Raw genomic sequence first — 13,059 nt, 5'->3', positions numbered from 1 at the left:
TCGTCGAATGGAAAAGCTTTTGATTGGTGATGTGATTATGCTTACTCTAATTTTCCATGTTCTAGAGAAGTTGAACTAAGAATAAATGATAGTATCTCGAAATGAAAATTATGGAATGACTACAGCTGTGATGATTTTACTTTGCTCTTCAATATCTTATTTGCATAAAAATTTAGTTTTTTGAGCTTACAGTTACAGAGCGAAGTTGTATCATGTATTTTTTTAATAATATCAAGTTGTATGGAATTATATTTTCATATCCATATGATTTTAAGTTTTATTATATTTATATATTGATTGAAGAATTTTTAATATTGTTTAATTAAATATTAATAAATGATGTCGCTATTGCGATCATCAACAGTTGATGGTAGACGGTCAGTGACTCGACAATCGCCCTAACTCAAGACAATTTCTAAATTCGCCATTGGACGTATTACGATACTAATCTTTACTTAGCCCAAAGTGATTAGATAATGGTACAATTAGTGTAATATACATTTAAATTTTCTTAATTAGTTTTTCAGCATACATTCTCTGCTTTAGAACTAAAACAAGTTTGGTTCCGTCTCTTATAATATTCATGCCTAAATTCTTCTTAGCATCATCAAGATCTTTCATGTCAAATTTTGAACTTAAGGACCCTTTAATGCTATTAATAGTTTCAACACATTAGCTAATTAATAACAAATCATCCATACGCAAAAAGCATTTCGAAACATTTTAGGCAATTCAATTTCAACTAGCAATAGTGACCAAACTCACTTCTTTTAAAATCTAATGAACCGATGAGGTGTCACGGCTGCTTGTGATGGCTCTGTCGGAGTTTACAGCTTGGATTTTGATGGAGGCCTTTTTGCAGTCGCCATTGTTGCAGAATATGGGAAGCTTGAAGCGATGGAGGAAGGTGAGTGTTGGACATGGCCCAATTTTATTTATTTATTTAAATTGTGAGCCTTTTGTTTTGGGTTTTTCAATTTTAAATTAGGCCCATTAATATTATACATAGGCTGCTTTGTATGGTGATTAGCCATAGGCCCATAGCCCATATGCTTCCTAACTGATTAAGCATTCACAGAAGACAAACCAAACCCTCTCTCTAGTCCCTCCCGCTGCGAAGCCCGACGCTGAGTGAGTTGTGAGTATTGTGACCTGTTGTCGGCTGCCATCGAGTCGTCGACGCCAACGCCGACGCCGACCTCCGACCTCCACCGTTGCCCGACGCCATTGTGTGAGCCTCTCTCTCTCTCTCTCTCTCTCTCTCGTTCTTTTAGTTCATGATTACGATGAATTTGTAAATAATTAAAATTTAAGAGGCTGGGATTATTGGGAGAAGCATAATTTGATTTAAGGTAATTTCCATGGGTTTATGTGTTATCTTAAATTTGATATCTTTACTCGGACGTCAGAAGTTTAACGGAATGTGCACGATTTTTAGTGGTGCTTGAGCGTATGGGTTTTGAATCTTCTGCTGGAGTTATAGCTGGAAGCTCTGATCTGTTTGCTTTTGTTCTATTTGTTGTTTAGATTGCATGATCGATTGAAGGTTATGGAACTGACACTCATTTTATCAGTGCTTGGGATAGTACATTGATTGAATCTCATCAATCTTGGTACTCTTTTGAATGCATGTAGTGATTCGTTTTGAAATTTGAAATCTAAACCCATTACTCGAGTGTCAAAAGCTCTTGTATGATGATATTTTGGTGACCCTTTATGGCTCTACTGAATGAAATTATGATAATGCTTTCTTTGTGTTGAATATGAGTATTATACTAATAAAGCATTTTCCTATCATATGAAATAGAGACAAATTTCAAGGAAGAGCTGATAATGTAAAATCCCTCTGTTAAAGACTGATTGTAGCCTACTGATCTGAATTTGGTGTCTAAACTGGCTTCCAAGCTGAAATTTCCTTACCCAAAGATGCGAATTTGTAAGGTAGGTCATTTCCGCATAGATAGACCTCTGTCTTCAGGATCTTTTGAGCTTAATATGACTGAACACGGAAGTTGAATAATCTGAGAAATCTGTGGAGAGCATTCTGGAATTACAATCCCTCTGTTAAAGATGATTGTAGCTTGACTGGTGTTGAATTGATTGTTAGACTTTTTCGCCTGATCCCAATCAAGTGCTCCAAGTTTAGACAATCTGAAAACCCAATCGTTTATTGCTTTTGAGTTGTTTTGATTGAAAGAGTGTAGGAAATTTTTAGGCTCTTTATTGTATGAGAATATCATGTGTGCTTTCTTTGTATAGAATATGAAGTATTTCACTGGTAAAACATTTTCTGTAGTGTATAAAACATTTCGAGTTTTCCACAGTTAAAGAAAGTAAAGAGTCTAGCAATACCAACTCGAATTTAGTTGACAACCCTTGGCCTAGGGTTGGGTTCATCGGGACAAGCGTTTGTTGTCTCCTGGTTGGAGTTGGTTTAATGGAGATAGGTTTAGGGCTTAGGTTCTAAGATGACAGATGTTTATAGGAAGTTATATTATCTCATCAGAAATGTTCTGTTGAGAACTTGCTAAATAAGTTTAGGGCTTAGATTCTAAGGTTTCAGCTGTTTACCAAAATTCATATTATATCCTCGAAAAAGATTGAATGAAGTGTTAGGTTTATGGAATTGACACTCATTTTATTACTGCTTGATAGAGCGCATTGATTTAATGTCTTCAATCTTGGTAATTTTCTTGGATGTATGTAGTGTTTCCTTTCAAAAATCTGAAATCTAACCCCATTACTTTTGAGTGTCAAAAGATTGGGCTTGGCATGATGATGTTTTTGCCCTTTATTGTATGAGAATATGTTGTATGCTTTCTATGCGATATGGAGTATTATACCGCTAAAGCATTTTCACGTAGTGTATGAAATGTAAACAATTTTCAGGGAAGAGTTGATAATAAACAATCATTCTGTTAAAGGTGGATTGTATCCTTGACTGGTGTTGAATTGATTGTTAAAATTTTTTGCTTGATCCTAGTCAGGTTTTACAAGTTTAGACGTTTCAAGTCCCACTGTCCAACTCTATTGCTTTCAAGTTGTCTTGATTAAAAGAATGTAGAAAATGTTTAGACTCTACTGTGTAAAATATTCTGTATGCTTTTGTTGTATTGATGATGGAGTATTGCACTGGTATTTTTTATTTTGAAGTGTATTAAAAATTTGTTGTTGAAGAAAGTGAGAATCTAGCAAAATACAAACTCAAGTCTAGTTGAGCACACCCTTGTTAGATGACCCTTTGAAACTGGCAAGTTCTCTAATTTCAATAACTCAGACCTAGCAACGAGCTAGAAAATGTAGAGCCAGATTTCAGGTGAATTTATTTTGAGCATGGTTTTGGAAGTGTCCCTTTTTTTTCCACTTTCATGAAATATGTTCATACTCTCTGATTCTTGAATGAATTATCTCCTAATCTAACTACAATCTGGTGCCAGATTGTGCATGCCGGTTGAAGATGGCATTTTAAGTACCAGATTCAGCTCAAGGAGCATGTTTTGGTTAGCAAGGTAATGTTGCAACTTGCAATTATTACTTTATTTCTTGCAATATAAGTTAGTAGAAGATGCAGATCCTGTTTTAAATTTAGTGCATTCGCCATTCGCATTCCCTGATAGAAGAAGCTAGACTGTCTTCCCTTAGGAAACAAAGCCAACATAACATGGACTTTTGCCCCATCTTTGACTGTGTGAATTCCCATGTTTGAGTTCATATTCGTCTTCATAAAACCCGGACACACACAGTTCACTCAGACTCGGGTATTATTTGGCAAGAATCCTTGTATAGGCATCAGCTGCTTTCGACACTATATGTAGATAGATACAAAGGCAATATTTTGATTCCAAGCTAAATTTTGGTGATAAATTCTTATTCTTGAAGTTTTCCTATAGCTGCAGACACATCTACAATTCTTCCTGAATCTGATAACATGATTTTTTAGTAACTTTTGATAAATAATCAACTTAAAAATTTAGACTTATATTTCTGCTACCGTTTCTTGTTTTACATGGACAAAGCAACTCTCATAAATTCCTCCTCTTTATAAACAATAGACAAATTTTTCTGAAATGTTGGATATTTTGATAGAAAAGGCAAATTAACGTCAAACTCAGTTCTATCAAGTAAGACGAGTTCGGAATTTTTTTGTGGAAATTAGGCACTGTACTGTTTTTAGATGAAAAATTAAAAAATATGATTTTTTAAATTTAATTGGAATTTACAGAAAATTACAATGACTGTTAACTTTAGTTATCTTTTTAGAAAAAAGGTTACAATCATTGTAACTTCTCAATAGTTATTGTAGAGCTATGAGAATTTTACAACGTTCGTGTCTGAAAATCTTTAATTTTTGGGTATATTTTTCATTGAAATGTTAAAAAATCGAATATTTGACTTTCGAGCCCCTGATTTTAGTGTACCTTTGTAATTTTTGCTTCTATGATTGAGCATTTTTGGGTGCAAGTAAAAACCTACTTGGAATTGAGTTGGATAAAAGTCATGTTTCGAGTCTGTTTTGTGCAATTTGATTTCAATCTAGATATTTTGATTGGATTACAGGCAAAGAGTATAAATACCTTGTGAGATTAAGGCTGGATGTGATTCGATTCTATTTTTGAAATGAGATCTACAGTGAACCAGACATCATTTAATGGAAACGACAGTTAGCACACCAAAATGTTGATAATTTGAGGATGGATGTGACAAAATTGAAAGAATTAAGTCCTGATTTAAACAAATGCATTAGTATGAGGGCCATTTCTGAAAATTAGCCTAGAATCCCTAAAACCCATTTGCGTTTCCATCCATTCCCACCTTAAACCCTAAAGAATACCAATTTCCTTCCCTATTCCACAATGCATTTCTCTTCCGATTTCCTTTGGAATCAATTAAAACCCCTTCTCAAAACTCTCCGCCACAGCCAAATTTTCCTCCGCCAAATGGGTGGTGGCCCGCGCACCTTCCCGGGCGGTCTCAACAAATGGCAGTGGAAGCGAATGCACGAGAAAAAAGCTCGGGAGAAGGAGAAACGCCTCCTTGAGCAAGAAAAGCAAGTCTACCAGGCTCGAGTACGGTCTGAAATCCGGGCCAAGCTTGCTAATCCTGAGAAGCCGGGTTCTCAAAAACCCGAGCAAAACCGGCCCAATTATGGACCGTTATCTCCCGAAGACCACATCAAGGCCCTCGCAGATCGGTTCATGAAGGAGGGAGCTGAGGATTTGTGGAATGAATGTGATGGCCCTGTTAGGACTCAGGTGCCTAAGCTGCCAAAAAGCCAGGTTTTTGGTGAGCCTATTAACTTACGGAAACTGATTTTGGAGAAATCATGTATAAGTGGTAAGAAAGAGAATGGTGTGGGCGAACTTTCGGGGAAATTGAGTGGTTTCTCTAGATCGAAGAATTTTTCTACTTATACTGTGTCGGGTAGTAATTTAATGGGGAATCGCTTGATTGAGTATTCAAAAAAAGTGCATACTGGAATTGGTTTAATATATAGTTATGGGATTTTTTTGAGTACAAATAAATTAATAAATTTGAGGCGTTATTATACTGCGGATGTGGGGAGTACAATTAGAAGTAAAAGGCTGAATTTTGCAAGTAACAACAGTTTAACAAGCAATGATGGTGCAGTTTCGAAAGAAGGGTCCTCTGGCGGGAGGAGAGTGAGATGGCCGAGGTTTCGCGGTAATAAAATGGACTCATCGGATGACGATGACACTGATGATTATGATGATGAGGAGGAAATGGAAAGTAGAGCGAGAAGGATTGTGGGTAGCAGTGCAGCATTGGGAAAATACGACATGAAGACAAAGAAGCGAGTACCTTTGAAGTTTCTGGAAGAAGAGAATGATTTATCTCAGCAAGTTGAGGCAATCAGGGAGCAGTTCAACAAGAAGAGTTTAGAGGAAGATGGAGGAGAAAAGGGCGAAGAGGAATCCCTTCTTAGTTCAAGAAGGTATGTGGGATTTTATATATGAAAATGGTATTTTTGTATATTAGAGGTTTTTAATATCCTAATTTCGTCGTACTTTTTTGTTAATAATTTGTTATGGATAATGCTTATTCAGGTTTGATGAGTGTGATATATCTTCGTTGTCAGTCCGAGCACTTGCAGAGGCAGGCTATTTGCAAATGACCAGGGTCCAAGATGCTACACTTTCCGCTTGCCTTGAAGGTGCGTAGTAAATTTTATGGACTTCTTTTCTATATAACATTGTCTTAGTGAACATATTGTTTAGTTTCTGGATTAGTTGGTTAGAACTTGTTCATTTTAACCACCCTTTCAGTGGAGTTGAAGTTGATCATCATAAAGCACATAACTAAGAGATTTTCATTCAATTTTTTTCTCTCTTTTGGAATGGAAGATTTATAATGGATAAATGAATATAGCTGCCATGAACCTGGGATTGAAGGTTATATTGTATTGCTTCAAGAGTTTAAACTTTTTGTAAACATGTTCTGCTTGTTTTGATCTACGGCGCCAAACACAAGTAGTTTTAGCAATGATGAGACTATTGATCTGCAGCACCAAACACAAGTAGTTTTAGCAATGATGAGACTAAGGTTTTCATGTATGTAATAGCTATAAAAAATCTTAGATCTTGAATATAATTTTAAATGATTTGGTTTGTCTTCTTGGCAGCCAGTTCATATGTTCGCAGCCATTAGTAATTTTTTAAATATTAATATTGTTACCAAGAAAGGAATAGATGATATTCTTTTTATTTTTTGAAACTTTATGTAAAAATATGTACAAGTTGAGCATTTTATTGGTTGTATCCTAGATTACTTATCCACTTTGTCATGATTCAAATTTCCAGATTTTTTCAGCAGTTCAACTGAATAAATGAAAATTTTATTTTTCTCATTGTTTTTCTTTTCCCACATTGTCCTCGGAAACAAACAGGTCTCACATTCAAATCATGTTGTGCAAGAATAGCATTTTGGGCTTGCAGGATTTATTGTATCCTGCCAGTGTCAGAATCCAATTGACTCTGCTATTTAATCAAATTCACAGTTCGATAGAGAGCAGAGTTGTGAAACCTCATGAATCCTTTTTGCCTTGTACACTTTGTTGGCATTTCTTATCGTCCTTGGAATAATTTGCAAGGATCTATATTTTCACTTTCTTTTCTTCTTTGCGTTCTTAGAATTTGTTTCCCTCTTACTTTTTTATTGCTCTCACAATCTTTTACTCTGAACAGGTAAGGATGCTTTGGTCAAAGCCAGAACTGGCACGGGCAAAAGTGTCGCTTTTCTGGTATATCACAAATCTTATGTTTCTCGTATTTCTATTTTCATCATCCTGCACCCTTTTTGTTTTTTCTGTCACTGCTACTAAACATAAACAGCTTCCTGCTATTGAAACAGTTCTGAAGGCATCATGTAGTAAAATAGATCGGCGGGTCCCAAGATCCCCACCTGTATATGTTCTTATTATCTGTCCCACAAGAGAACTTGCAAGTCAAATTGCGGCAGAAGCTAATGTTCTCTTGAAGTACCATGAAGGAATTGGTGTGCAAACACTAATTGGAGGAACACGATTTAAAGTTGATCAAAAACACCTAGAATCAGTTCCATGTCAGGTATGCCTAAATGTTTAGCATAATTGAACAACTTTGTAATTCAGACCTGTTTCTATATTTTTTTGCTGTTGGCAATGGTTAATAATTATATTTTAACTTTTGGGTATGATTTTTGCAGATTATTGTTGCAACTCCTGGTAGACTGTTGGATCACGTCGAAAACAAGTCTGGCTTGTCTGTGCGGTTGATGGGACTGAAGATGCTTATACTCGATGAAGCAGACCACTTGCTAGACCTTGGATTTCGAAAGGATATGGAGAAAATTGTTGATTGTTTGCCACGCCAGAGGCAGTCTTTACTCTTTTCAGCTACAATTCCAAAGGAGGTTCAAACTTTTTTGTTATTACTTATTGTTCTGCTGAATGATGCTAACGATGAATAAGAGAACCTGTTAATCTCTTTGGTTTGAAAGTCAATATTGTCAATTTTCAGGTCCGTCGCATATCTCAACTCGTTCTGAAACGGGAACATGCCTACATTAATACAGTGGGCATTGGTTATCTGGAAACTCATTCCAAGGTACATTTTAATTACTTTATGCTGTCAAATTTTATTTGGGATGAAGTGTTAAATTCCTACTCCCTATATGGAAAACTGAGGCTGCTAAGATCAAGAATTCATGTTTATGTTACTATATATAAGTTGATATACTGATTGGTGATTAGTTGGTGCTCATTTTTTACTTGTCAAGCAGGTTAAGCAATTTTTTTATGTGGCACCACACGAACAACATTTTCAAATAGTACACCATCTTATAAAAAGCCATATATCTCAAGTACTTGGTTACAAGGTAGGTTGCTGTAGTTTTTGTGATATATAAACAAAATTTTTGACTGGTTTATTTCCCCTTATTATTGATTATTGTTTGGCTTCCTCCCAGGTTATTGTTTTCTGTACAACAGCAATGATGACATCCCTCATGTTTTCCCTTTTGCGTGAGATGAAATTAAATGTCAGAGAGATTCATTCCAAAAAGCCTCAATCCTATCGTACTAGAATATCTGACGAATTCAAGGAATCGAAAGAATTGATTCTGATAACATCTGATGTTTCAGCCCGAGGGATGAATTATCCTGATGTTACACTGGTTATTCAGGTAAAGGAAAGGAGTCGTTAAATTATAGATTAGCTTTTGGAACTATGCTTTCATATAGGAAATATACTTATTTAACAAACATGTAGCCTAACTCTGAGAAAGCTAGCATCCTATATGACAAGAACATTGCAGATTTTGCTTGTTCTCCCTTCATTTACCCTTCGATGTGTATGCAGTAAGATTGCAGCTTTCTTGTAATTTTTATTTTTTCATTCAGGAGTATTTGTGAAATCTAATAGAGATCACATTTCCCTTTTATTTTATTTTTAATATTTGAGATGCACCTTTTCACCACGATTTTTTGGTCATTTTTACCCACAGATGATTTCAGTAGTTTCTGTCGTCATGGTTTTGTTGCAATATTGGTATTTCCTTTTTAATACAGAGTATGTGTGTGAAGCCAACTGTGAATTATATTTTCAAGTGCACAAGATATATTTTTGGTGGGAGAAAAAGAAGTATCTTCTATCGATTGATCTTTACAGATTTCGTCTTGGATACATGATTGGTGGGCTGTTTGCTTGTGTGGGATTTAACATGTTATTTGTTTGAAGGTTAAGATTTTATGGCTACGTTTATAATATGTTGCACGGACTTGAGCACACATTCTGGACACGACATGACACAGCCGGAAACGCTAATTTAAGTACTTTAAAATTGTAGACTTATATGTTCTATCTATTTGTTTACACTTTTCATCTATTAATAAAATTAATTCTTTTCTTAGTTTTGATTTTTGTTCATGAAATCTTATAAATTGGCTTAGTAAATATATGTTATATTAAAATAACTTATAATTAAACTAGATATTACACTGTTGGGAAGGAAAAGTACATATAGTAGGTGTCAACAGTGTTCTGGCCCTTCTGGGAGTGTCGGTAACAAACATGACATGGCACGTGTTGGACACGGACATGTAACACCAGTAGGAGGGTCCGTGTATCATAAGCTTTTATGGTGTCATTGAGGTCTTCGGTGCTCCGTTCTAGCAACTTCTACTTTGTACAAGAGTTGTAAGAAATCAAATATTAGTTGTTACAACACACCTACATTTTCTATCCTCAGGATGGTCAATTTGTATCTCCATTAGTGGATTCTCTATACAACATTATTGAGTCCTTGATTGTAATTCCCACGTGCTATTTTCCTAGCAAATGTTAAATATGTACATATTTGCTTTATTTCTGCTACTATCTGAATGCACAATATGCTATATATTGTTTATAAGTATTTAGCACCCGTGTTCCCAACAACCGATTCTTAAGGTCTTTTCTTATCAGATGGGTATACCCTCAGATCGAGAACAGTATATTCATCGTCTCGGAAGAACAGGGCGGCAGGGGAAAGAAGGCGAAGGAATTCTATTGCTTGCACCTTGGGAACAATTTTTCATGGATGATATTAAGGACCTTCCCGTTGAGAAATGCACATCGCCACATTTGGATCCTGATGCAATAGTAAAGGTCTGCAATCTCATTTCTGCTGTAGATAGATTTTTTATTTTTTCCCTAAAAAACAACTTATTATTATTCTTGTTTGGAAAGGCTTAGAGCATGTTTGGGGTGGCCTATATTTAAGATGAGCAACGAATGTGTATCTTGCTCCTCTTTTATGTATCAGCCCAATACAATTTTTATTGTCCCCCACCTACATTGAAAATAAGCGAAAATAAGCCATACATTTGGAGCTTTATCTTTAAGATGCCACCCCAAGCATGCTCTTATAGCTTAAAACTAAGCCCCATTTTGTGGCCGAAGTTGTGCCAAGTCAGCATGTTTTGGACCCAGAGCTTAAAAGATGGAATAAGCTGCGTAGGTGGAATTATATTCAGCTAAAAAATTGAGGGACTCACAGCTTAAAATCTGCTGGCTTATTTACCAAGCATGCTTAGTCCCACGGTTTCAAATCCAACCCAACACTCTCCCTCAGAAAGAAGGGAAGAAGAACGTATGATGTAAACATTTACTTGTTTTTGGTTCGTTGTGATGTGATGATTAGAATTATTTAACCATTTGCAGATGGAAGACTCGATGAAAAAGATTGATACTAGTGTTAAGGAAGCTGCTTATCATGCTTGGCTTGGTTATTATAACTCGATTAATGAAATTGGCAGAGACAAAACCTCACTTGTTGAGTTAGCCAACCAGTTTTCACAATCTATTTGTTTAGAAAAGCCTCCTGCGCTCTTCCGAAAAACAGCTTTAAAGATGGGATTGAAAAATATTACTGGCATTCGAATCCGGAAGTAGCACCATCTTTTTGGTTCTTCAATGGTCAACATAACGACAAGGACTGTGTATATTGGTTTTCAATCTAGTTTCTGCATTTCATTTTTCACCCATGATGTTTTCTTTGTATGTGATTTAACTTGAATCTCAATAGTATAATCAAGATCCCTGAAAGATTATGTTGATTTGAGCATATTGCAAACTGAACATGCATGGAATTTTTGTACCGTGCAGACTTTGTGGCATTTTTTAGTTTGAAATCATATTGATTTTGTACTCAAAACTGTCTCCATTTTTGTTATAGTCGATATTCATTAGAGGTGTCAAAATGTGTTGTCTCATCCAGGCATGCTTCAGGCCCCGACCAGGCTGTAGTTTGTTGTATGGCCTCATAGGTGTGGTGGCATAATCTCGACCCATTTCACGTCTCCTTTGAGTCAAGTAACAAATATAGTATGATCATCTAGCGCATAGCATGCTTGTAATGCACACCACTGTTGTTATTAAATCATGATGTTGATAAAGACAATTACTAATTCTTAAATCACCAAGATGAAGCATGCACTTATTTAATTTGATTAATTAATTGTGAGGTCTAAAGATCTAATTTTTCAAGTACGGTCTTCATATATATTTTTCAAAGGGAGGAAAACGATGCATTGCTTGTCCAAATTGTCTTTCTCCAAACCATCGTTACCTCATTAGAGTCAAACTCAATTGGCTAAGTCTTTGTCTCGATTAATCCAAATATATTATGAAAAAGTGTTAGGTTTTGGGTGAGCCCCATTTTGTGTAAAAAATGACATTTGCACTAGTGATTTTTGTAGAAAACATGGTTAAATGTAGGAAATTTTTTTGATTTATGTGCAAAATTATTTTATTTTGAGAATGCGTGACTAAAAATAAATATGAAGAAAAAAAAGAGTAGAGAGTAGTACCAAGGAGAAATTAAAGTGCATCGACTCGAAGGACTAGGGCACTCAACAAACATTCGAGTCTTTTTTTGAACCCCAAAGACTGGAAAATTTTTGGGCCACCAAGAAATAAGAAGAGATACGAGAAAAGGTTGGGGATGGTCGAAGAGTACATACACCGTGCATGACTATATTTTCGAATATCAACCGACAGAAAGTCATTATAAGTTTTAATTTTTCTATCTTCAACCTGATAACAAATCACATCACTCATTGTCAATATTAAATATTAAAATAGGTAGGCATTCAATTTATTCTATAGCATTACTCTTTCTTCTTTTTATTTTTCATTTGCACAACCATCGATGTGAATGGTTTAATGTGGGACACAATAATTAATATACTAGCAAATATTGACATGTCCATATTAAAAAATAATTATTTTTTCTTGAAATGATTAATTCTGGTCAAATGGGAATGAAGACTATGTTGAAATTATTTTGGAGTCTATTCAAAAGAAATTTCAAGGCAAATAGACAATAATGCACCATATTTGAAAAATAAAAAAGGTTTATCCTAAAACATGACGTCTTTTGCATGATTTTTTTATTTTTTATTTTTCTCTTTCATAGCACGCAATGTCAAATAAAGATCATATCATATTCAAAATCATCGAGTTCGACATTGAAAGACAAAAAGGTAATTAAATCTTTATCGAACAGAACATATTTTGCTAATCAAAATGTTGACGTTTAAAAATAAAAAATGATATGTTTTATTAATAAGATGCAAGAAAATTTGTATATTTTAAATCGAAGAATTTATTTTCTCTTAAAGGAGGAATGTTCTCCTATTGTTTTTCCAAAACATCAATTACTTCATGAGAGTACTTTGTACCATGGTGTCATTTAATGTCATTCATGGCTATGGTAATGATTTAACATGTTCAAATTTCATTTTTTTATCGAGCCCTTGTCGTGTTGTATTGAACATAATTAAATAAAATAATTCTTAAATATTGATAGCATCTCTCTTCGTTACTTCATATATAATTCGATTTAGTCTAGTACAAAAACATTTACAATTTGGCTTGGTCGTTTTTCAAAACACGTTTTGAATAAGTTGGTGAAAATAATTAAGTCTCATGGAATTGGATTTGAATATGTAAACAGTATTTATTATATTTGCGTAAGTTACTAGTATTTATAAATATATTGAGCTTATACTTAATAATTGGT

General features: G+C 34.9%; 1 protein-coding gene across 3 annotated transcripts; it reads left to right on the top strand.

Annotated features, from left to right (window-relative positions):
* Positions 1-1,061: 1,061 nt before the first annotated feature.
* LOC111398531 (probable DEAD-box ATP-dependent RNA helicase 48) lies at positions 1,062-11,190 on the top strand. 3 transcript variants are annotated; one of them, XM_023025479.1, is made up of 13 exons: positions 1,063-1,231; positions 1,808-1,941; positions 3,438-3,509; positions 4,558-5,953; positions 6,066-6,172; positions 7,203-7,258; positions 7,350-7,583; positions 7,702-7,908; positions 8,016-8,102; positions 8,278-8,373; positions 8,464-8,679; positions 9,960-10,142; positions 10,698-11,190. In XM_023025479.1, exons 4-13 carry the CDS (start codon positions 4,854-4,856, stop codon positions 10,926-10,928), a joined length of 2,517 nt encoding a protein of 838 aa, XP_022881247.1. In that variant the 5' UTR covers positions 1,063-1,231; positions 1,808-1,941; positions 3,438-3,509; positions 4,558-4,853; the 3' UTR covers positions 10,929-11,190. The 3 variants fall into 3 exon arrangements, with proteins under 3 accessions (XP_022881248.1, XP_022881247.1, XP_022881249.1); XM_023025480.1 differs by lacking the exon at positions 1,808-1,941 and having other exon boundaries at positions 1,062-1,231; XM_023025481.1 differs by lacking the exon at positions 3,438-3,509.
* The last annotated feature ends 1,869 nt before the right edge of the window (positions 11,191-13,059 follow it).

The sequence above is a fragment of the Olea europaea genome, chromosome 8 (assembly GCF_002742605.1).
Source record: "Olea europaea var. sylvestris chromosome 8, O_europaea_v1, whole genome shotgun sequence".
NCBI classification, from domain to species: domain Eukaryota; kingdom Viridiplantae; phylum Streptophyta; class Magnoliopsida; order Lamiales; family Oleaceae; genus Olea; species Olea europaea.
This window is presented reverse-complemented; position numbering and strand designations above follow the sequence as displayed.